The sequence below is a fragment of the Hermetia illucens genome, chromosome 4 (genome assembly GCF_905115235.1).
Source record: "Hermetia illucens chromosome 4, iHerIll2.2.curated.20191125, whole genome shotgun sequence".
Classification (NCBI taxonomy): Eukaryota; Metazoa; Arthropoda; class Insecta; order Diptera; family Stratiomyidae; genus Hermetia; species Hermetia illucens.
The window spans coordinates 166,762,558-166,787,262 of NC_051852.1; the positions used below are offsets into that span (position 1 = coordinate 166,762,558).

Consider the following 24,705-nt stretch of genomic DNA (forward strand, 5'->3'; position numbering starts at 1 on the left):
CTGCAAAGGGATAGAACGTGAATATCTTGAGTTATTACCGAGTAGCGATGGTTCCTCACGCTTTATCAATTTCATTGTAGATGAATTCCATCAAAGCCGTGTTCTCGGCGTTGTTAATCGAAAGATCTTTTTCCCAGTCAGTAATCAGCCTCACGGCTAGCTTGAGGTTCCAAATATTGAAAGCTGTTATCCTAGTGATGTCGTGATGCTTGTCCAGCTCCATTAACATGTTTTTCTGTGTGGTCCCATATTTCCAAAATATCGGATGTGAGTATACTTGCAGAAAATTTTGCGCAATCAACTGAACATGCATTCTAAGTTGTTGCTCCATAATTTTCCTCTGCGTGATTGTGAAGCCTGTTTGGTTTGGATCAAATTCCGGTTCTTCGGGTACTTGTATTTCTTTCAGCTTCTCATATTTTTCTTTGTAATTCTTTTTCAATTTGTTCCGGTAAGTTCCAGAATTTGAAAGCGTGTAAGAATTCGCTGTGATCCCCAATGCTTTAGTTGGGTATTTTTTAGGAGCTGGTTCTTCACTAGATGCAATCTGAGAAGTTTTACTTGCAGTAGCTGTTTGCGATATAGCCGTTGCGCTGTTCGGAGTTGTCATCCTATTTTCCGATGATTTTGTAAGGTTTGCGGTTATTCCGGAAGGTTGCTGTATGACAATTGCATTTGCCGTGCTACTTTCCACATTGGCACCCTTCGAAGCATTCTGACTGAGTGGCTCTACTTGCGCTTTCGGTGAATCTGTGATAGTTATGGAGGAAACCATATTTGTTGTTTTCGACGTGCTTATCACCGACGACTGACTACTATCTACCACAACTAGGGAGCCACTATTCATTGCCACAACTGCATCACTAGATTTAGTAGAGGTAGAAGTCAGCGCTAATGACGTAGCTATTAACGAATTGGTAGCACCCGTGATTGGTAACACAGTAAGGACACTCTTGGCTGGGCTTGCATAAGCAAGAGTTATTGGCATGAGAGTGATGATTCCACTTTGATTCTCATCATTAGAAGCAAGCATCACTTGAATCGGCCCATTTGAAGACATTACTCTTCCTCCGGTTTGCGAACCTATAGCTGAGTCACTTTCTACGATCTCCGCTACAACCAATTGTTGTTGCACATTTTCAACGGAACTTGTTATTGGCGTAACGTTTGGTTGCTGTATATTAGGTGCAAATTGCGCCGCTTTATTCGTAATGTTCATCGGAGTGGACATTATATTCGGATTGAACAAAGTTTGATTCATTCTTGTGGCATTCAACTGAGACTCCTCTCTGATAGTTGCATTCATCTTGTCAGCACTTATTTGTTGACTAAACGATGTTACGATATTACTTCCCACCGGTGTTATTTGCGAGCTTGTTTCGTTTATCTGAGAACTGCTTTCATTCATATATTTACTGGGCGTGGTGACCGTTTGGTTCGATTGTATACTGCTTTGTACTAAGCTTATATCATGTACTGGCGAGTTGAGTTCGCTTTTTGAGTCTGCTTTCGCTTTTTTCTTCTGCGGGCTTTTGTCAAATGACTTTTTTGGTGTTCCAAGTTGAATATCTTCTAGGATGACTCCTTCTTGAACTAAACCATCAAACAACTCTGCAACTAGATCACTCAGTTCCTTTTTTGATATGTTCACATTCCGTAATTCCTCGCTGTCAACTGAAAATGATCATTTGTTATTTTTATTTGGGTAAACTAAGCTCTTGCTACTCAATATAGAATAAATTATAATAAAGAAGTGCGGTGTTTGCTGGATAACGCGAACGACGGTCGTAGCGAATGTGAGACGCTATATTCTCACCTACCAGCGAGGGGCCAACAATCCCTTCTGCCGCGCAACCAGGACAACAACGTCGGGCGAATTCAACGGCAACGACTTCAACAACTTTTTTAGAACTTGGAACGTTCGTGCTCTAAATAGAATCGGAGCTCTGTAAGGGCTTCGAAAGGAAGTTTCAGAATACAACATCAACATCCAAAAAATGGCTCGAATGCAAGGTTGACGACATACGTTCGCAGACAGTATTCACAAGCGGATAAGAATAGGGAAGCCGAGAATTTGGAGTAGTAAATTCAAAGAACGAGTCCTTGATTTTAAAGCAATAAATGAACGACTGCGTGCGATCCGTTTCAACACAAACGTTTTTGAACTGCCACGTACCACCAAAAAGACGACCCTGTCAAGGATGAGTTCTACAATACCCTGAAACGAGTTTATGACGCACTGCCTTCTAACGACATAGAAATAATGTTAGGGGATATCAACACCCAGGATGGAGGAGAAGATTCTAATCGCGGAGCAACTGGAAGGCACAGCCTCCATTAAGACACGAATGACAACGGGCAGCGTCTTATTGATTTCGATAGCAACAAAAACATGAAGTGAGCTCTACCTTCTTCCCACATCGAGAGAAGGACATGTCATGGTCGCACATTCAATCAAATCGATAATGTTTTTATCGAAAAATGAGTTGCGACCAGCATTAGGGATGTCACTATGTGGGGCCAGTTATGATTTTGACCAGATGTTAGTAAGGACGAAGTTTCTAAACCAACAAACAAAACCGACGAAATAGCAGGGAAGGAGGAAGGCAGCGATCAGCGAAAGAGGCAGCGAGGGCTGAAATACCCAATGTGACACCGGAACGCCCAAATAAAGGGGAAACCTTACCTAGTGGGGCGAGTGACGGCGCGAGGACGGCAATTCCAATACCCTTCTATTCCGAAAAGCGCTAGTCCTGAGCAGGAGGATTCCGACATGAACCGAATAGAAGTGCTGTCGACCGCCTTAGTTAGAACCGAAGAGGAAAGGCTCATCAGGAAATGCGCGGCAATGGTGAAGAGTATGCGATCGGCAATGTTCCTCCAGAGGAACGTCAACAAAGGCATAAAAAACGGACTGATGAAACTGGAAGAACTACTGGACCGCATCTCCTTCTAAAGCCGAACTTGGAGAGCAGCAGCAGACGATTGAAAAGCAAAAACAGCCGCACTTCCTGCTGAGAACACTGCTAGTGTCAAACGGACCGCAGAAAGCCCACTGAAAACCGAAGTGGAAAAAAAAGCGGAAAAAGGATGACGTGCCTGAAGGAGACTTTATCAAAGTAGTTTCCACGCACAAAAAAAAAGAAGGCAAAAAAGGATAAAAGAAAACAATTGACTACTCTGCCAGAGACCCGTCTATCCAAAGACAAGGAGGCTACAAACCAAAAGCCAGTAGCAACAAAGACGAAGAAACGAAGGACTAGACTGTCGGCTCTTCTCATTAAACTGTTGGAAGGCAAGATATTTGCAAAAGTCCTTAGTGAAATCTACTACAGGATGAAACCCGAAGATAGCGGAGCAGAGGTTTCTTCCATATGGAAAACGAAGAGTGGCGGAGCCCTCGTCGAACTGGACACGAAGACAACTAGCAAGAGTACGATCTGCGAAGCTGTTATTTCTAGTCTAGAGCCTATGCGCTCTGTATAGATCCGAGATCTTGACTGCCTCACAGAAAAGGTCCAAGTGGAGAAGGCGATAAAGCGTAAATGTCCAGAGGTAACCAACGCCCGGATAGGTATCACCTCTGCAAATGTTCGAAGTCAAAAACTCGCCGTGGTGGAAGTCCCCGAGCAATATGCGAGGACACTCCTTAGCATTGGAAAAATTCAAAATTGGATGGGTAGTATACAGGATACAAACGTGGATAATCCCCACCAAGTGCTACAGATGTCAGGACTACGGACACACGTTAGCAACTTGCAAGGGACTAGACAGGAGGACAGCATGCTGGAGATGCGGCCAGGTAAGTGACCAAGTGAAGATCTGCAATGAAGGGCGTTCTCTACGGGAATCGTGGCGTGTCTAGTAAGAGCGTCGCACACACTGTGAGCTCGGGACGGTGTCCAATCTTTAGGGCGGAATTGGAAAGGACTAAACGAGAATGGCATAATCCCCATTTTACAAACTAACATGCACCGAAGTGCAACCGCTCACGCAATTCGCTGCGGAGGTAAAGACTGATCTAGTGATAATCAGCGAGCAATACCGGAAGAGGTACCTAGCTTCATGGCATCTCTACTTATCGGGTACCGTTGCCATCTAGGGTCAGGACGACGTTCGACTTCGACTTGTCCAAAGTCGAGAGAATAGCTTTCTCTGGATTCGGTATTTAAGGATAACGTTTTTTATCGTTTACCTGACGCCGAAAGAGATGATGCCGGGTTGTCGCCGTTTCGAGCAAATCCTGGTAGGTGGTGATTTTAAAGCTATGGCCCTTGAGTAGGAAATGTCTCAGCCATACTCCAGAGGGAAGCGGATTCTGGAAATCCACCATCCAACGTTTCGGTGCCCAGACTGTGAAAGAAGCATCCCTGACATCACCTTTGCGCCGGAGTCTCTGACATCATCGGTGGGCGGATGGCGAGTCCTGGAAGACTTCTCGACAAGTGATCACCGGAACATCGCGTTAGAAGTGGTTGACGCTACTTCCCGGAGTGCACCAACTCACCCGACGTTCCCCCTGTCTATGGAATGTTGCGGAGGTGAACATCGAGAAATTCGTCAAAGCTCTTGGAGCAGGCGTAGCCGCACTGGAGAGGGCCCCGAAGGGGTCTATGTACTGGTGGACTGCAGAAATTACCGACCTACGGAGGTGTCATAAGCCTCGCCGTTTGGTGCAACGTTTACACGCCAACGAGGAGGCATGCGCTATAAAGGCGCACTATAGATCAGCAAAAAGGGCATTCCACAGCGCGATAAATAAAAACAAAGCTTACGACTGGCAGAACCTGGTCAACGAGGTGAATGAGGACCCGTGAGGACCTGGTTATAAGCTTGTCTCCTGCTCTGCATACTAAGTATCGACCAAATGGATCGCATTGTACGGGTATTATTCCCCAGACATCTTGTACGGATTGATGTCAACAGCACGGAAAGTGTCGAGGATTGCCCCCTTTTCACAATGAGAGAGCTAGAAGAAACGGTTCTCACTATGAAAAACAAGAAAGCGCCCCGTCCTGATGGCATCCCAGCGGAAGTTTATAAACTGGTGTTCCGCCAACGGTCAGAAGTGCTACTTGAGGCGTTCAACGCTTGCTTGAAGGAGGGAATTTTCCTTGTCGCTGGATGGTAGGACGATCAGACCCGAGACTGCATGAGGACTAATCTGAAGTGGCAATAGTCACCAGACCTTACCAGGGGTATACTGGTACCATGGGAACCGGGAGAGCCCCTGAATTCACATACTTCTCCTGTTGTATATGCGTTCAGCTCGGTTGTTTGCGGTTGGCCCCCTAGTGGGAGCTTCATAGGTTTTGTGGTTTCATTCAAACGAACAGAGATCTTCGGGTCTCAGCGTTTCAACACGGGTGCCGTACTCCTTAGTTCGGTAGAGATTTAAGCAGGTCTCGCATCCACCAGTATGAATGCTGAGCCATGCACTCGGTATAGACTGGTACCATCGTAGCTTGCTGCGGCGGGGCTCTGATCAATCCGTGTCTTAAGAAGACAGTGGGATTAATTCCGCGAGACAGGTACCCACGTAAAATTCAGTCACGTAACTGTCGCCGGAAGGTGGCCAGACGCACTGATCAGCAAGGGAAAAGTAGACCCGGAGCTCCCGTCTGCATACCGACCGTTGTGTATGCTTGACACGACCGGGAAAGTGCTCGAAAAGCTCACCACTTCTTAGTACGAAGAAGATTGAACTCGACCAGCGGAGGGACCGGATGAAAAGGGTTCCCTGAACTAACAAAAGGGATTCTCTGAATTGAAGGCTTCCAAAGCCGGGAGAGCGGGAGGGCTAGCCCGAAGTAATCTATGAAACGATTCCACGCTAATTCTCTGATGACAGGGAGATGTTTAGTTGGTAACCTGACAGCGTACAATTGTGGGAGTCCAACACTCTTTGCGTAAACGCAATCACCTACCCTACTCCAAAAAAGGGAGACAATTTGTAGGATAAGGATCGAGTTAGCCACACCCTGAAGATTGGACACGGCCCCGAGCCCAAAGTATGTGCTTCGCTCTCGCCAAACACGATCCCCATAGAAAATGTAAACCTTCTTTTCGTTTCAAGTTTTGCTTTATGATCTACATGGCCCCATCTGCGGCATGCCACCCTCGTGTCGGAACCCCGGGTGGTTGTAGATGTGTACTCATAGTTTAAACATCTGTAACACTAGAATTTTGTTTGAAATTCGAGGGATTCCTAAGTCCGCCATCCACTTAATCGGATCGGGCCAGTTGAAAAGCAACATGCTTCCTCGATTGTGGTTCACGAAACCGTCATCCTTGCCCAAGCACCCAAATTGCAAAAAAAATATGATTTGCGGTTTCGTCCAGGGCAGAACCAACTCATCAGACACTGCCTCACCTCCGCCCTGGGAGCAACGTGACCGAAGTGGTCACAAGTTGGCATTTGCTCCTTTATATTAATTCAAAAACTCGACATATTTATGAATTAAAATGAAAACAATAACCGCCTTATATGTAAAATGCAGGCCCAAGCCGGCCGAGGCTATACTAGAATGTTTGTTTGGGAACACTTTTTGGGGGCTATCCGCCTTACAAACTACCCAACTAATTCTGATTCCCCGGCTGTTAAGGAGTCGAGAATTCGCAGAGATGATACTTTTCCGAACATTGGTCATCCGTGGACATTCACGCTTGATGGGCTCCACTTCCAGCTTTTCTTTGAGACCGTCAAGATCTCAAAATTCGAGAGAGCACGTAGGTTCTAGACTAAAAACCAGAGCGTTCTCTCTCAGTGACCCTTGACCACTTTGCAGAACGTACCCATATTTATTTTTTCCGTACATAATTCATCGAAGACTCCGGAACTCTTCACTTTTCATATGGAAAACATTTCTGCTCATTGAGGACTTCCGCAAATGTCTTGCCTTCTGTCGGTTTAATAAGCAAAGCTAACCAATTCTCCTTCCTTTCCTCTCCCTTTGCTTTGGTGTTCCAATATTCGCATCGGCTATGACGTTGGGTAAATAGTTTTCTAACGGCGCAGCGTGTTGTTTACTTTTGTCCTTTTTGCATTTTTTGGATGAAGTCTCCTTCAGACGCGTGTTCCTCTTCCAGTTCTCCCAGTCCCATCATTCCCTTTTTATGCCTTTTCTCATGTTTTCCTGATGATAGGTTGTAGACCGCATGCGCTTCACAACTACCGATCGTTACCTGATAGGTTTTTCTTCTTCGATTGCCAACTAGGTTCCCACTCAAGTTATGCCATAATGGTCATCTGTCCAGAACAGATGCATTGTAAGATATTGAAATTGCGATCCCAGCGCCGACAGTCACTCTGTGAGACTTCCTCTATATTTGACCAGGCGCATCCCGGAGTTTTATCGAGTGTTTCAGTCCATGCTGCTTCCTTCGCTGACCATTTTAGTTCCGTACTGCGCCCAAATGCAGTCAGCTCTTCTTCCTCCCCTCTCTCCACAATCTTATTATTTTTATATTCCATGGAAGTGTAGCAGTGTATCGTGTGCAAGAGAGTAGAATGAGCGCACCCTCGGCGACAAAGCCCCTACCTCCATTCCTCGAGGCCTGACCTACGTTTAACTGACCTCGAAACTCACGAACGGATTAGCGTTCGCTCGAGCGACGAAGTCTATAAATACCGATTCAATGCACATAACCCGACCAGGGTCCCGAAGGGACTGGCTCGTGATATACCCCACAGCTACTACCTTGGCAAAGCTTGGCTCACATGCTATCGAGCCGGCAGATGGTTGTCGACCACTCGGAGGATTTCCAGTGTGTCCACTGGTCACACTCGCGATTCATTCTCCCCCGAGATACTTTCTCATGGCTACTACCGCGGAGTTGCCACGTGCCTCCGTGGTCGATGGATTGGGATGAAGACTGATTTTCCTTTTTTTTTACCCCAAATTCTTCAATAAACGCGATCAATTGAAATACCAAAGAGCGAATACCCAGCGTAAAGCGAAAAGCAAAAATCATTGAGATCGCTTGACTTTGCCTCGCTTTGTCGTGTGGCTCCACATATAATCCACATGCTCAGGTGAGATAAATTGCAATGAAAAGAATGCAATTACACGGAAATATTAGGTTGGGGGAAAAATAATGTCGTATTTTGTCAATAGATGGCGACACTTAAACATATCTTGTGTTGTACTTATCGCATCGGGTCATACTATACGGCGATTAGAAGACGACAATCTGGGCTACAGGTGTCTCTTGGACAGTTTTATGATCGTACGTTTCAGTCTCAAGTTATAGCGCGTCAAAGATGGAATCCACCAAGGAAGAAATTCGTCATATTTTACATTTTTTATTACCTGAGAGGTAAAAATGCAGTGACGGCGGCCAAAAAAATTTTTGAAGTTTATGGTTCCGATACTGTAACGATTCGCACAGCACAGCGTTGGTTCGATCGATTTCATTCTGGTGTAGTGGATGTCGAAAATGCACCCCGTACTGGTAGGCCAATCGTCCTAGAAACCGTTAAAATCGTCGAAATCATCTAAGTAGACCGCCATGTGAGCATTCGCTCGATTGGCTAGGAACTGGGTAAGGACCATAAAACCGTTTGGAACCATTTGCAGAAGATTGAATTCCAAAAAAAGCTGAATGTTTGGGTGCCACACGAGTTGACGGAAAAAAATCTCTTGGACCGAATCAAGACCTGCGATGCACTGCTGAAACGGAACGAATTCAACCCATTTTTGAAGCGGATGGTGACTGATGATGAAAAGTGGATCACGTACGAAAATCTCAAGCGAAAAAGATCGTGATCGAAGTGCGGCGAGCCGACCCAAACCATCGCCAAGCCCGGATTGACGGCCAGTAAGGTTTTGCTGTGTTTGGTGGGATTGGAAGGGAGTCATCCACTATGAGCTGCTCAACTATGGCCAGACCCTCAATTCAGTCCTCTACTGTGAGCAACTTGACCATTTGAAGCAGGCGATTGACTAGAAGCGGCCAGGATGGGTCAATAGGAATGGTGTTCTGTTCCACCAGGACAACGCTCGGCTTCACACATCTTTGATGACCCGCCAAAAGCTACGGGAGCTCGAATGGGATGTCCTACCGCACCCACCGTATAGTCCGGACCTGTCACCAAGTGGTTATCATCTCTTCCGGTCCATGCAAAATGCTCTTGGTGCTACTAAGTTCGCCTCGAAAGAGGCTTGCGGAAACTGGCTGTCTGAGTTTTGTTTGCAAATAAGGAGGGGGGGTTTTATAATAGGGAGATAATGGGGTTGTCTTCTAAATGGTAACAAGCTTGCGAACAAAACGGCGCATATTTGACTTAAATCGGATAATTCTAAGTATGTTAAATAAAGCGTTAAAATTCGATCACAAATACGACATTACTTTTTCCCCAACCTAATATATAACAAGCCGGGAAACCGGAAGCTGGACGCTTCAGGTACGAAAGGTTTTGTGTACTTCTTAGTACGTAGCATGTAATATATCCATATATTATGTGAGAGTATCCACTTTCGGGTGATGTTGACATTCATAGTCTTTAATTTTCAAAGAAGCAACCAATTTGAGTTATTATAACTTTGTTAGCAATAGTGCGATTTCTACCAAACTTGGTAAGATTATGCTTTATATTACAGCCTATATCACTGCAAAATTGCATGGTACTAGGATGAACTTAAGGGGGGTTTCTAACCAATTACAAAAAATTGCAGTAATATACTATTATTAACTTTATTTAAACAGATATCGGCATGGAAGGTATTTCGGAGCCCAGGCGCCATATAGTGGCAGCCTCCTGATTTTTTTCAGATTTTTCGATTGGATAGTTTCTGAGAATGGCCCCCTTAAAGAAGTGATCACTTTCAACTCCCCGCGCTCCCCACCCTTCCAACGAATGTCACAACTAAGATCGGCTTTGAAGAGTACTAATCGAGACCATTAATTTGATACTCCACATGACTATATTTGATGAAAAAAAAATTTACACCCCCCTTTTGCATGTATGGGGACCCCCCTTAAATTCGACGTAAAAGGATGTAATTCACTGTATGCATGAGTGTTCACAGTTGCCACCTTTCTACCAAATTTGGTGTCAATCGCTATAACCGTCTCCGAGAAAAATGCGTGTGACGGACAGACGGACAGACAGACAGATGAACTGCTGGAGATCTGCGGCAGAATAGGAGACAATAAAGCACCGGGTCTGGACGGAGTACCGAATAAGGCCCTTAAGCTTGCCGTGAAATCCAGGCCGGACATGTTCGCTGAGTTGTTCGAAGCGTGCATGTCCGAGGAGATATTTCCTACATCATGGAAACGACAGAAGTTGGTGCTACTGCCTAAGGCTGGCAAACCACCAGGTGAGCCAACCTCTTATAGACCTATTTGTCTTTTGGACACTGTGGGCAAAATGCTAGAGCGAGTAATCTATAGTAGATTACTCCCGGTAGTTGAGAGCCAAGGCGGCCTTTCAGATCGGCAGTATGGGTTCCGAAAAGCCAGATCAACCATTGATGCCATCAAATTGGTTACTGGCTTGGCCGAAGATGTAATTCACGGAAAGGGTAGTATCAGCAAATATTGCGTGGTAGTAATCCTGGACGTGAAAAATGCATTCAATTCGGCCAATTGGAATCTAATACGGAAATCCCTAGCGAAGGTTGGTATTCCCGCCTATCTCGTTGCTATCGTCGATAGTTACTTAACTGAAAGGAGGCTCTGGTATGACACTGATGACGGACCCCAGGAGTATGTTGTTTCCGCGGATGTCTCACAGGGCTCCGTATTGGGCCCACTACTGTGGAACATCATGTACAACGATGTACTTAATGTTCCCCTTCCGGAGGAAGCCACGGTGGTGGGTTACGCTGACGACATAGCACTGGTTGTTGTCGCAAAGCATCTCGAAGATGCTGAGTTATACTCAAGCGAAGCAATCAGTGCTGTTAAAAGTTGGCTAAAGAGCTCAGGTCTGACACTGGCGGAGGAAAAAACAGAAACGGTCCTCATCACGAAGCGCCGGAAGAGAAATTACGCCTGTATAAGAATCGGGAATCATATCACTTCCAAGCCGACCATCAAATACTTGGGGGTGGTGATAGACAGGAAGCTCAGTTATAAGCAACACGTGGAGTATGTTTGCGATAGATCGTCCACTGCTAGTATGGCCCTGGCGAGGATGATGCCGAATGTGGGAGGGCCACGGCACACCTCTAGGTTGCTTATAGCCAGGGTGGTGACCTCAATCATGCTCTATGCGACCCCAGTTTGGAGGGAAGCACTGCAGAAGTCAGTTAACACTAACAAACTGAATGCAGTCTACAGGAGGACAGCTCTGAGGGTATGCTCTGCCTTCAGGACTATCTCAGATGATGCAGCATTCGTCATCCCTGGAATGATGCCGATTGACATCTTGGCAAATGAGATGGCGAATATATACCATGCGAAGCCAATCTCTCCCTTATTGCAGACGAAGAACGCTGAGAGTGAGAGATCCATAAATAGATGGCAAGAGCGGTGGGAACGCTCGGGAAAGGGTCGGTGGACTCACAGGCTCATTCCTGCCATCAAGGAGTGGTTGGAGAGAAGACACGGTGAGATTAATTATAATCTCACCCAGTTTCTCACGGGACATGGAGGATATCTCCAATATCTTCACAGTTTTAAATTGGAGACCTCACCCGATTGTCCAAATTGTGATGGAGTCCCAGAGAACCCAGAGCATGTATACTTCCACTGCCCGAGATTTGTGGAAGAAAGGAGGAATCTAGAGGAGACTCTAAGAGAGAATCTGGTACCGAAAATGCTAGCACATCAAGAGAATTGAGATGCGGCCAACTCCATGATCGCATCTATTCAAGATAAATTGCGAAAGGCAGAGGAAAGGAGAAAAGCGCGGTCACGTGCGCCGCGTATAGAAAAAATGGGATTAAGCTAGAGTGAGCTGACTCCGCCCCGTGATGTAATACCTTATGGTGGTTCCGTTTACACGTTGTGTTTCCACAAAACCTTAAAAATGGGTACCTACTTGGTTCATGATCGGCTGCAACATATTCCGGATCGGCTTCATCATCTTCCTCGGGGTGTACATCTAAGAAAAGATCCATTAACAGTTATTTCCCCTAAATTGCATTAAAGTCAAACCTGTGTTTAAAGGTTTTGAGAAATTCGTTAAAAATTCCACCCAAGCATTGTCTATTTCGGCATCGAAGTCATACATGTCGGTCGGAATGTCTGGCGGAATGAAATTGGACTCGATCGCCTCAATCGGTGTCTCCTGCAAACAAACTTTCGATCGAGTTCGTTTTGCGATAATTTCCTCATGATGAGATGCTGTGCTGTCCGTTCTCTGGCGCGGAACTTTAAACAGGCCATCGTCCGTGTACTGACTCCTATTTAAATCGTCTTCAACTTCGTGATGGGTCGCAGGCGTTTTGGGGGTACAAGGCTGCGAATCGATGTCTGAAATTGTTGTATTGGGATCGTCATCGGACTGAAAGTGGAGAAAGGGATGATAAAGTCTTAATGTCAAGAGGAACAACGCAACTTCTTACCGCATAGTCCTCTTCCTTGGGTTCGTACTCTTCGTCCTCTTCATCGGAATGCAACTCGTCCGAAATGAGTGCAGCGATTTCCGGCTCCAACTGTATTTCACTGAGCGCCGAAATAGGCAGTGGCTTTTTATTCAAAGCCCTGGCCGTCGACCGTGTAAATTTGGGAACTGGTGCTCCATCCTTATCGCCTTTGTCGTCTGACCCTGGTTGGCTGTCGTTTGTTTTGTTCGACGGGTCCTTCTCCCGGGCAAGCTCCACCTCCTCCTGGATCTTCACCAATGCCAGCACATGATCGTTCTTTACGACAGACTGTAAATAAATTAATTTTTATTCAAGATCTTCTCATTTTTCTGAGAATTCCTCCAGACCCTCAGTAGCTTCTTCATCTCCGCCGGTGTCAAGTTGTTTTTCTTGGCACACGATTGTAGTTTTTCTTCGATGGCTTTGTCTATCGGCAGCTCATCGTCGGATAATAACTGTTTACGCTTCCTAGAATATGTTTTCACTAGAATGAGGCAATCTTCTATGGAATCTGAGGTCACTTTACCTTTTTAATTTGTTCGCCCTCGTCACAGGAGGACGAACCGGCGTCAGACTTATTCGAAGCGTATCGCTCTCATCACTTTCTGGTTCGCTTTCATTTAACTGTTGTTCAACTTCTTTACTTCTCGGCGACTTTTCCATTTGCTAGAAACAGACGCACATTCAGAAAATTTCTGGAAAAATACAAAAGAACCGCCAATGCACAACAAACAGCTGCTCGACGCTATCTCATCTGTCAGGGAAATTCGTCATCTATTCGGGTCAATTCACAATCAAATCGAGGTCGCACTCAACGCGAAGTTCTCTCATCCCCACTTACATTTCCCAGACAATAACAAATGTCTAAACCCACCTTCAACTTGTCATGACAATGGCGTTCAATGACCTGCTCGCTTATCAACAGATTTGGCAATACCGGCAACAGGAATGAATATACATCAAGTCAGCTACTGTCAAATCTCTAATCGGAATCGGCGGTCTCTTGTTTTTTTCACGCACCTCCAGCATTTTACAAATGCCGATTGTCGGCTTTTAACTGGAGGAAATTATCGTGAAATTTTTTGAAAATTAAATTATTAGCAAAGTGGAAAATATTGGTTCTACCGGAAAATGGCTAATGTGAACGTGGATAGTATAATTCTGTACTCGATTTTGGGGTTCCTGGTACTCGAGAATGCTTTCGAAATTTACTTGGGGATAAGACAGGTGAGTTTGACCATTAAAGAATTATTGGGAATTGAATGAGTTGATCGATTTCCGTAGTAATCAGTCGCACGAGTCGGCGAGGTGCACTTTTAGGAGCAATTAGAAGGCACAATCGATTGTTTGCGGGCAGTGACACGCGGTGTCTAGTGACCATGACCAAAAGTTATGTTGTTATCGGGATTCTACTCCGATAATTATCTAATGAGATAAGATTTAGCCAAAAATATTCATCTACAACTGCGTGGCTTAGCTATTTTGAGTTCAATGGCAACCGAAATCCGAAGCGGCCCAATTTAATGGCGAACAGAGGATGTTCGTTACATAAATCGAAAAGTAATGGACTACCGTTCTCCTCCTTTAGCTTTTGCTCCATTCGGAAGGGAAGCCGTCTTATCTTAAATTGGTTAACCATCTCTACCGATTCCTATCCTTATTCGGGAGCAGCATTTTCATTGTTTTCCAATTGTGTCGATGGTCAGGGGCCCTTTTGGGCACTTTATTCTCTCACTAGGGAACGGTCAACATGATTCGCATCCTACAAATCCATATGCACCGGAGTGCAACCGCTCACGAGTTGCTAGCGCAGTTCGCTGTGGAGACCAAAGCCGATTTAGTACTTGTGGCGCGGCAGGAGTTGAGGAGGTTCTTGGGCATGCTAAACTTCTACCGTCGTTTCCTGCCCAATGCCGCCCAACACCAGTCCGTTTTGAACGCGTATCTGTCTGGCCCCAAAACTAAGGACACACGAGAGATCGTGCGGTCTGAAGAGGCTCTCCGCACGTTTGATAAATCCCGTCAACAACTGGCCGACGCTACACTCTTGGCATTCCCTCTCCAAGATGCACCCCTAGCCGTTTTTGTTGATGCCTCTGACATCGCAGTAGGTGCTGCTCTTCACCAAAAGGTGGAACAAGTCTGGCAGCCGTTGAGCTTCTTCTCGAAGCAGTTGAATTCTGCTCAACGGAACTACAGTACCTACGATCGCGAACTGTTCGCCGCGTACTTGAGCATCAAATACTTCCGTTTCTCCCTAGAAGGCAGGCCGTTCACAGTGTTCACGGACCATAAGCCTCTCACGTATGCTTTGAAACAGAAGCCCGACAAAGCGTCCCCTCGTCAGCTTCGACATCTGAGCTTTATAAGCCAGTTTACGACACGTGTCCGGCAAGGACAACATAGTTGCTGACGCTTTGTCTCGTGTCTCCGAGGTTAACATCCCCGCCTCACTCGATTTCTATGCTATTGCCAAGGCGCAGGAGTATTCGCAGCACTTCAGAGCCTCAAATCCAACCCCAAATATAAATTTCGGGAGTTGCCCATCTTCGGCTCAAACCTCTCTCTCTGCTGCGAAGACTCGGAAAAGGAACCTCGGCCATACATTCCGGCCATCTTTCGCAAGGAAGTGTTCCACGCAGTTCACGGCTTAGCGCATCCAGGCATCAGGACAACAAATTGGCTAGTCACCGAGAAATACTTCTGGCCCTCTATGAATAAGGATGTCAATTCCTGGGCCAGATAGTCCATCGCATTCCAGAAGTGTAAAGTCTCCAGGCATGTAAGGAAAGAAGTGGGCTCATTCCCCCGCACTACCAAGCGGTTCCACACAATACACCTCGACATAGTAGGGCCTTTGCGAGACTCGCACGGTTATAGGTATTGTCTCACAATCATCGACAGGTTTACGCGGTGGCCTGAGGCAATACCTCTGAAAGATATTACGGCGCAATCATGTGCCGAAGCCCTCGGTCGAGAGTGGATACCTCGCTTTGGCGTCCCTGCAGTAGTCATCACTGACCAGGGAATGCAATTTGAGTCCACCCTTTTCTCCGAGTTAGGCAAACTCCTTGGTTTTAATCGCCAGCGGACTACTGCATACCACCCGCAATCCAATGAGATGCTAGAACGTTGGCACCGGGTCCTGAAAGCCGCCATTATGGCACGCGACGATCCGTCCTGGTCCCAAGTCTTGCCTCTCATCCTACTCGGCCTACGTACAACCCGACGAGAGGAATTTGCTGCCAGCCCCGCGGAGCTAGTATACGGGGAGAATCCGAGACTCCCAAGCGATCCGGTCTTCGACAAGAGATCGGGTCTCACAGAGTCGGGGTTGGTGCGTCTGTTGAGGGACAATCTCCGACGCATAAAAGCCACACCACCCACCCGACACTCGTCCACACCTGCCTGTTCGCCCAAGGAACTGGACACGTGCACGCACGTTCTGGTCAGAACGGATGCCGTCCGGAAGCCGCTGCAGCCTCCATATGAGGGCCCGTACCGCGTTCTCGAGCGGGGAGAACATTTCTTCCAGCTCGAGATCGGTGGACACAAAAAGGCGGTCTCTCTGTCCAGGATGAAACCCGTGTCCGCCCCGAAGCAGCGTCGTGTCCGCCTTGTGGATTGACGGTGAACGAAGTTCTGGGATCAGTCGCCGAAACCCCTAGGTTTCATCTGAGGGCGGAGTGATGTGGCGCGGAACTATCCACTTTGTAGAGCTCGCCACGGGAGTGGAAGACTAGCGAGGAAAGTGTGCCATGGGTTAGGGGCAGAAAGAAACACATGAAGCGAAATCATTCTCTTCTGCCTCTAACGTGTCGTTTGCTCTTACTGATTCATTAAAATTTAATGCATTCGATAGAGCCAAATGGCGAAGCCGATCACGACGAGCCGACTCCGCTTGTGAACGGGACAAAGGCTGAAGAAAAAGAAGAAGATTCATTAAAATTTAATAAATTCTAATTATTACATCTATCGAGTATTGATTGTAAAAAACCTAGTCTATGTTCCGGTCTACCTAAAATGTTCCGGTGTGGTTTGCAAAGAAATGGACTATTTTAGTTAAATACTCATCAGTGAGCAGTACCAAAATAAGGACTCAGTTTCATGGCACCTTGGCATATCAGGTACCGCTGCCATCTGGGTTCGGGATGGCACCCTCCTTAGGGTTCTTGCCCAAGGCCGAGGGGATGGCATTGTCTGGGTTCGGTGTTCAGGGATAACGTTTTTTAGTGTCGCTTACGCCGAATGAGACGATGCCGGACTTTTGTCGGAGGCTTGATGCTTTGGAGGACGCCATCTTAGGCACGGATGCTTCAATGCTAGGGCACTTGAATGGGGCATGCCTCACACAGACTCCAGACGGAAACGAATTCTAGAAATGGCGCCGAGAACAGGACTGATAGTTCTAAACACCGGATCCACAACATCGTTCCGGGCCCAGGCTGTGGGGGAAGCATTCCAGACGTAGCCTTCGCGTCGGAATCACTGGTGTCGCTGGTGGACGGGTGGCGAGTTCTGGAAGACTTCTCGGCAAGTGACCACCAATGCATTGCTTTCGAAGTGATGGACACAAACTGTCGGTGTGCGCCACCCCGGCGATCTTTCTGTGCATGGAACGTCGCGAAAGTGAGCCCCGGGAAGTTTGTCGAAACTCTGGAAACAGGTGTTGCCACGCTGTAGGGTACTCCTGGGGCGGTGGCGCCCCAGCTGACACGGTCTGCAAAGCCTCCATGCCCAGGAACACATCGAGGCGCGGCAAACTTTCCATGTATTGGTGGACAGTGGAAATCGCAGAGCTCCGGAAGAAGTGCCACAGGCTCCGCCGCTAAACACAACGTCTAGGCGACCGGGTGGAGGCATGTACCATAATGACGGAGTACAAATCAGCTCAAAGGAGACTCCGCAGTGCAATAAATAAGAGCAAAGCTCGCTGCTGGCAAGATCTGGTCGACGAGGTGAATGGGGATCCGTGGGGACTCGGTTACAAACTGGTAACCCGAAAAATCGTGGCTCTGTGGAAACCCTGTTCGCTTAAGGCCGAGCAGATGGACCGCATTGTAAGGGCACTCTTCCCTGCGCACCCCGTATGGGATAATGACGTCGGCGCGAAGAGCGTAGAGGACTGTCCTTTTTTCTCTATAAAAGAGTTGGAACAGGCAGTCCTCTCTATGAAAAACAAGAAGGTGCCAGGAGCCGATTCTATTCCAGCAGAGGTATACAAACTGGTATTCCACCAGACCTACTGCTCGGCGCATTCAACGCTTGCCTGAAAGAGGGCATTTTCCTTGCTCGTTGGAAGGTTGCGAGGCTTGCGCTGATCCGTAAAGGGAAAGCCGATCCCCAATTGCCGTCTTCATACCGCCCACTATGTATGCTTGACACTGCTGGGAAAGTGCTCGAAAAGCTCATCAGAAGTAGATTCGCTGAAACGATACGCGCTGCCGGAGATTTATCTCCCCGGCAGTTTGGTTTTAGAGCAGGGAGATCCACAATTGATGCTGCCATGCAAGTTGTGGACGCCGTTCGACGAGCAGAGGCACATAGTCGCCGAACTCGACGGGTGGTGCTCCTCGTAACACTTGACGTCAGAAACGCCTTTAATTCCGTAAGATGGAAAGACATTCTAGGCACTCTAGACAATACTTTCAACGTGCCGAACTATCTCTTACGGATACTGAGGGACTATTTGAGGAACCGCTCCCTGCTCTATGAAACACTAGAGGGTCAAAGGTGGATGGAGGTCACGTCGGGGGTAGCACAGGGATCCATCCTAGGGCCGGACCTCTGGAACACTACCTATGACAGTCTACTTAAACTCAACATACCAGAAGAGTCGTGCCTGGTCGGCTATGCAGATGATGTCGCAGCGCTTGTTGCTGGACGCACTGTCGAACAGGCGCAGAGCAGACAAGGCATATTGACGCGACGGGTAAGCGAATGGATGACTACTCAAGGTTCCAACCTTGCACTGGAAAAAACCGAAGTAGTCATCCTGACTAAAAAGAGAATTCCGACCCTGCGTCCCATATCGTCCGGCGAGTCGATAATCGAGTTAAAATCAGCGGTAAAGTACCTCGGGTTGACTCTTGATCCAAAGATGAGCTTTTTTGAGCAAATCAAAGCAGCAGCGAACAAGTCTGCAGCTGGAGTTTCGACGTTAAGTAGGCTAATGGCAAACATTGGGGACCCTACGTCTAGCAGGCGACGTCGCCTGATGAGTTCAACGCAGTCTGTCCTGCTCTAAGGCGCAGAGGTATGGGCTGGCTCTTTTAACAAGGAGATATATCGTAAACGCCTCGCGCAATTACAGAGACGGAGAGCTTTGCGGGTGGCGTCTGCGTACCGCACTGTCTCTGAACCGACCGTGGTGGTGATGGCGGGAGTGATTCCCGTTGCCCTTCTTGCTAAGGAGCGTCAAGCCATATACAAGCGCAAGGGAGGTGGTTGCTCGCAAAGAACGGCAACGTACTCTAGACGAGTGGCAGCTCTCGTGGCAAAATGAAACTTGAGGCAGATGGACTGCGCGGCTTATCGGCAACTTAGGTGGGTGGCTGAATCGGAAGCATGATGAGACTGACTATTTCCTTACCCATTTTTTAAGTGGGCATGGAAGTTTTCAGTCTTACCTGCACAAGATTGGAAAGGCGCGATCTCCGAATTGTGTGTTTTGCAATGGAGTTTTGGACGACGCCCACCACACTTTTTTTCTTGTGGAAGGTGGGATAAGGTTCGTCAGCAGCTCTATTTAAACACAGGGGATCTCTCTCCAGACAACATTGTCGAAGAGATGCTGAGGACTGCTGACAGGTGGAGCCGTGCTGCCCATTACGTTCGGGCCCTTCTCGTTGCTAAGAAGATAGAACTCGACGAGGAGCCGGATGGCAAGGAGTTCCTTGAATTTACAGTTCCCTTCCTCCTCTCCCCTCCCGTTGGTGAAAGGAATTCCCTGATTTGAAGGCTCCGAAAAGCGGGAGAGTTCGGAGACTAGCCCGAAGTAATGTGACAAACGGTTCCAGGCTAGCTCTCTGACGGTGGGGAGGTGTTTATTTGGTAGTACGACGACGTACCGAACCGGGAGTCCAACACTGTGTGCGTAAATGCATTCACCTACCCTACCCCAAAAAAAAAATCACTCACGAGTCATTTTGCTAAATTCTACATTTCCTGCTTCACATCTTCATGATACGCGGTTCCACCCTTCCTTGGCACCCTGATTTTACTCAAAATCAAACTCATTCAATGGGATTCAAGCAATTACTAAGATCGACCCGATCGACAAAAATCCAAAAAAATTAAAATAGAAAACATTGAAAGTATGAAATCAAAAGGAAATTAATTAGATGACATCAAGTTGTAAGCTGGTACTGATAATCACCTTAGAAGCCTTTAGTAATTGTAGACATCCTCGGTTTGATGCCGAGCATGTGTTGCGGTCTCCCAATGCTCAAAAGAAATTTAAATGTGTGGAGATGTTCACCAAAATAATCGAAGAAAAATGGGTTATGTTTGCTCCCGCAAGATAATAAACCCAGCCATCGGTACAATCTTCGATGGCACTTCTTGCTGCATTGAAGTACGTGATATGCTTGCAATAATAATTTGTTTCGTCACCAACATACACACAGACATCTGCTATCTTGGCGTCAACATCGAGGTGACTCCAAGCTTAGTCGAAATATAATAGTCGATTCGTCGTGATCGATTTCGGCATTTGCTTCTATCGAATGCCTGATCTGGATGCAATCGCGGGGCTTTTAAATCCCAATCAAGCGTATCAAGCCACCGTAGTTTCGGCTGGCCTTTTGGTCGCTTACCGTCGACTTCGATGTTCAGACCAATCTTGGCAAGTGAATTCTCGTTAGCGCGGATTACGTGACCATAACATCGAAGAAACATCTTTCGCAATTTTTCCACGATCGGCGCAACCCCATATCGATCGCGGATATCCTCATTTCGGATGTCATCAAAACGTGTCACTCCACTAGTCCAACGCAACATCTTAGTCTCCATTACCGCAAGACTTCGTTCATTGTCTTTTTTAGTCGGCCAACACCAGTTGTGGAAAGCCACTTGATGCAGGTTGCCTTAATGCGTGAAGCAATTTTATCATATATCGCAGTCCTCCATTGGCCGATAGCGTAGACCCGAGGATTTAAATCGCTCAGTTCTGGGCAGGTAACTGCCGCTGACAGTAAGTGTGCCAATTTCATGGGGATCGGTCGTCAAAAACTCAGTTTTATTCAGATTCAGTCTGAAACCGTGTTGCATGAGGCGATCATTCCATTAGACGCTAAGAAAACATCATCTGCATAAAGCAGTGTATAGGGCGCTGGACGTTGGATGACCCGTGTAACGGTGTAAATAACAAGAACAAAGAGGAATGGTGAGAGGGCGCTTCCTTGATGAACACCAACAAAGAAACGAAACGGTTTTGATACACCCACCACACTTCAAACTTTACTTTTTGGATCGTAATAGAACAATTGAACCCAGCGCACGAGTTCTTCTGGCACTAAGTGTTATCGTAGAGCATACCAGATAAGTTCGTGCGGCACACGGTCAAACACTTTCTCTAGATCCGGAAATCCATGAGTATTCAAGGTAATTTCAACGATTTCGCGATTGTCAAGAATGCGTTCAAAAATCTTCATGGTATGGGATAGTAACCGGATCGCACGGTTATTTGAACATTTATTTTTCCCTATTTTGGAACTATGGTACTTTCTTGCTAGTCAGATAGTGCTCTGCCTTCCAGAATAACCCGATTGAAGAACATCGTTTTCCAGTGCTCAGCTGTGATATCGTCAGATCCTGTTTCTTTCCCTGATTTCATTAATTTTATTGTTTCTCCGACTTCAGTGGCGCTGACAGGTGCAATGGCTCCAAATGTCGGCAATGCTTGTGAAAATTCATCCGTTGAAATCTGCTCGAAATATTCTCGCCATCTATCCGTCGCAGCTCATCAGTCAGTAAATAAAGTACCGTTCTTGTCATTAAGGTAGCAGAAGTGTTCGACATCCTGTGTACGCTCGTGTCAGCTTTTGACAAGTCGATTCGATCTCTCCTGCAGTCCCGAGTGTACCGTTTATCGTAAAGACCTTTGTAATAGAGCGATCGCTTTCATTGCTTACCGATTGGTAGCTTAATTCGTAAGACGGCAATCAACGGGGTTATGGTTTCAAAGGGAACCGCTTTGCAGTCAGTGGCGGTGTCTTATGAGAATATAGTCGATTTGCGTTGTACTCTACCCATTACTAAATGTAGGAAGGGAGACAATCCTTCCTATATTTTATAGGACAACAATCGTTTGATGAACTAGTATTCACCAGTACAAAGCCATAAGTGTCTACAAAATCGACTATACGTTCGCCACTGTTATTGCGTGCTTCAAACCCTTCTCCCATCGCACTTGTCTGCCTTTCCACCCACATGATCATTGAGGTTGCCTGCAATGAGTCAATGCACTCATCAACAAGCTCCTTACAGTTCTTTACATCGAGAAGTTGCCAGAAGACATCTTCCTCGGCATCAGGTCGATTGTCTTGTGATGCGTAAGCGCGAAGCAGTGAATAGTGCCATCAGCTAATATAATAATGAGCTTCATCAAGCGATCATCAAATCGTTCGACCACTTTGATGGCATCACGGAAACCCTCTGAAATGGCAATGCCAACACCATATTGAGTGTGTGGGCTACCAAAATAGAGAAGTTTATAGCCATTTTTACCGCGTTCGCGTTCAATGCCGCAGCTTTTGGTACCAGACTATCGGGTTTCTTGCAGAGCGCAGATACCAATGCGCCTTTTTCGAAGGGCTCTTACGAGTTCCTCGGTCTTTCCAGTTAGGGTACCAACATTTAGCGTGCAGACACGTATTTGTTTTGTTCAGCCTAACTTGCTTACGTCCTGCCGCCGTCCATGCGTCAAGAATCCTTGCCCATTTCTCGACAGGACCCGGCCCTCTCCCGCCGCGTAGACTGAGGTGGACGCCCTAGCATTTTCCCGAGACTTTGTGACTCAATCCGATCATCTTGTTTGTAACGACATTGTATGCATTTTTTTGGTCGGCCTGTCGCGGTACCTGTCACCAAGAGAGATCAGGTAGGATTTAGGATAGTGGAATAACTCCAACTACACTCTATTTATCTCTTTCCCTGATCTCAGCATTTTAATTTTGTTGTACTGACGATAGTACAGAGTACGTTGCCTTAAACGCTCCTCCTTTACCTGGGCTTGGGGCCAGCATACTATGTTAATAGCATGGCGAAGTTCCAGGATGGATCGCATGTTCAATTAATAACTTTCCTGCTTCAGATCTTCATAACGCGCGGCTTTTGATGTTCCACTCATCCTTGGCATCCTGAATTTATCCTAATTTTACTCAACTCATTCAATTAAATTCAACCGTTTACTAAGATATACCCGATCCACAAAAATCCAAAGGAAGTGAGATAGGAAACAATAAAAAAATGTATTAGATGACATCAACTGCTCCTACTGATAACCAACCACCTTAGGAGTCTGTTGCGAATAGTAGACATGTTTCACGGTTGGAATTTGGATTAGACAAGGATCGAATCTAAGCCATCGCCGCCAGACAGCTTTTAGGAGTATCAAATTGGTAAACCTCGGCGCTAAACCGGGATGTCTGGAGTTCTTTACTAATGCAGACTTAAACCAGATATCGGTTCTTGCGCCGTTGATGATGGTTCAGGATGGCATGGTGGCCACCCAAGTTTTTAGAAATCTCATAATGAGAGAGCTGGTGCAAAACGGCCTGTGCAAAATATGTGGTTCGGCGTTAGAGACGTTGAAGCATCGAATTTCTGGTTGCATTGGCATCGGTGACAGACGTAGTGCTCTATGTAAGGTGAACCGTCAAAACTTTGCACAAAACCATAGGCTGATCACGAGAACATGGCCGTTTTACCAGAATGATCCGCAAGTAGTATTTGTTAATTTTACTTACAGGCTACCCGTTCAAAGCAGAAAGTTTGGTCTAGTTTTTAAGAATAAACTATCCGGTGCTCGCATTGGTAACATTGGCATGGCATATGAACGTCTTTAAAATCTTGTACGCAACAAAGTACAGAAAAAGACATTGTGATCATGTTGGAATGAAGATTTGTCCAACTACAGAAAACTGGTGCTCAGAGGTGGCGGCGAGGAAGATGGGGCGGCAACCCGGCCAAACCCAAACCAAGTGGCCGAGGAGAACCTCCATAGTGGTGGCACCGAGAGACGCTGTACTCACTTTGGTTTGCCGGCCGTGATGCAGTAGGCGAATGCTCCAAAGGCCTAATCAGGGCGATCAGACCCGAGTCTGCACGGGGACTCATCTGAAGTGGCAAATTGGTCACGAAACCTTACCAGGGGTATACTGGTACCATGGGAACCGGGAAAGTCCCTGGACTCACATACTTCGGGTGAACTCCTATTGTATGTGAGGACAGCTCGGTTATTTGCGGTTGGCCCCCCTAGCGGGAGTTTCATGGTGGTTGTGGTTATGCTCAAGCGAGAAGAAACCTTCGGGCCTCGACGTGGTGTTGCGTATCAACACGGGTGCCGCACTTCATAGTTCGGTAGAGATTTAGGTAATTCTTGCAGCAACCAGTATGAATGCTAAGCCATGCACTTGGTATAGACTGGTACCGTTGTTGCTTGTCTCAGCGGGGCTCTGATTGTGGTCACAAAATCAATCCGTGTCTTAAGAGGACCGTAGGATTAAGTCTCACGACAGGTGCCTACGTAAAACACCATGGGCTTCACTACAGAAAACTGACCAGAGAGGTCTTCAACATCTGCTGCATGCACAAATACTGTCGGTCATATAAAGGTTGCCTGAAAAGGTGTAAGTCGACCTCAAGACTCAGTAAAATTCTGGTCAAGGAATACAGGACCACATCCTTTCCTAAAAAATCAGAAGATCCTGAACCTACTAGCCCATACCACCTTCCCTGCCAGCGAGGAGCGCTACGAATCAGAACCTTGCTTAGAGAGTATACAGCCTCAATCGTGTCAGATTATCGAATCGGTAATTACCGAAGATCAAATAAACTGGGCTATAAACAGCTTCTCTACGTATACGTGCATACATTTCGGGACCAAAAACCATATTATCTTCGGATATGTACCACGCCCCGGGAGGCGCGAGTGGTTTTCATT

The 24,705-nt window shown here is 46.7% G+C and overlaps 2 protein-coding genes across 3 annotated transcripts in view; one reads left to right on the forward strand and one right to left on the reverse strand.

Moving 5' to 3' along the window:
- Positions 1 to 13,282, reverse strand: part of LOC119655321 — a 32,222-nt gene extending 18,940 nt beyond the window's left edge. The window contains exons 1-6 of the mRNA XM_038061160.1: positions 13,066 to 13,282; positions 12,887 to 13,007; positions 12,519 to 12,827; positions 12,109 to 12,457; positions 11,993 to 12,055; positions 60 to 1,674 (exon numbers count right to left, since the gene is read on the reverse strand). Coding sequence (XP_037917088.1) covers positions 60 to 1,674; positions 11,993 to 12,055; positions 12,109 to 12,457; positions 12,519 to 12,827; positions 12,887 to 13,007; positions 13,066 to 13,202 — 2,594 coding nt within the window. The 5' untranslated portion in view covers positions 13,203 to 13,282. The remainder of the gene's footprint in view (positions 1 to 59; positions 1,675 to 11,992; positions 12,056 to 12,108; positions 12,458 to 12,518; positions 12,828 to 12,886; positions 13,008 to 13,065) is intronic.
- Positions 13,283 to 13,433: 151 nt separating this feature from the next.
- The window catches only part of LOC119654284 (CAAX prenyl protease 1 homolog), a 45,052-nt gene continuing 33,780 nt past the window's right edge, over positions 13,434 to 24,705 (forward strand). The window contains exon 1 of one of the 2 annotated variants that reach the window (XM_038059572.1): positions 13,434 to 13,766. In XM_038059572.1, the coding sequence (XP_037915500.1) occupies positions 13,671 to 13,766 (96 nt within the window). In that variant the 5' untranslated portion in view covers positions 13,434 to 13,670. The remainder of the gene's footprint in view (positions 13,767 to 24,705) is intronic. The other variant, XM_038059571.1, reaches the window with a different exon arrangement.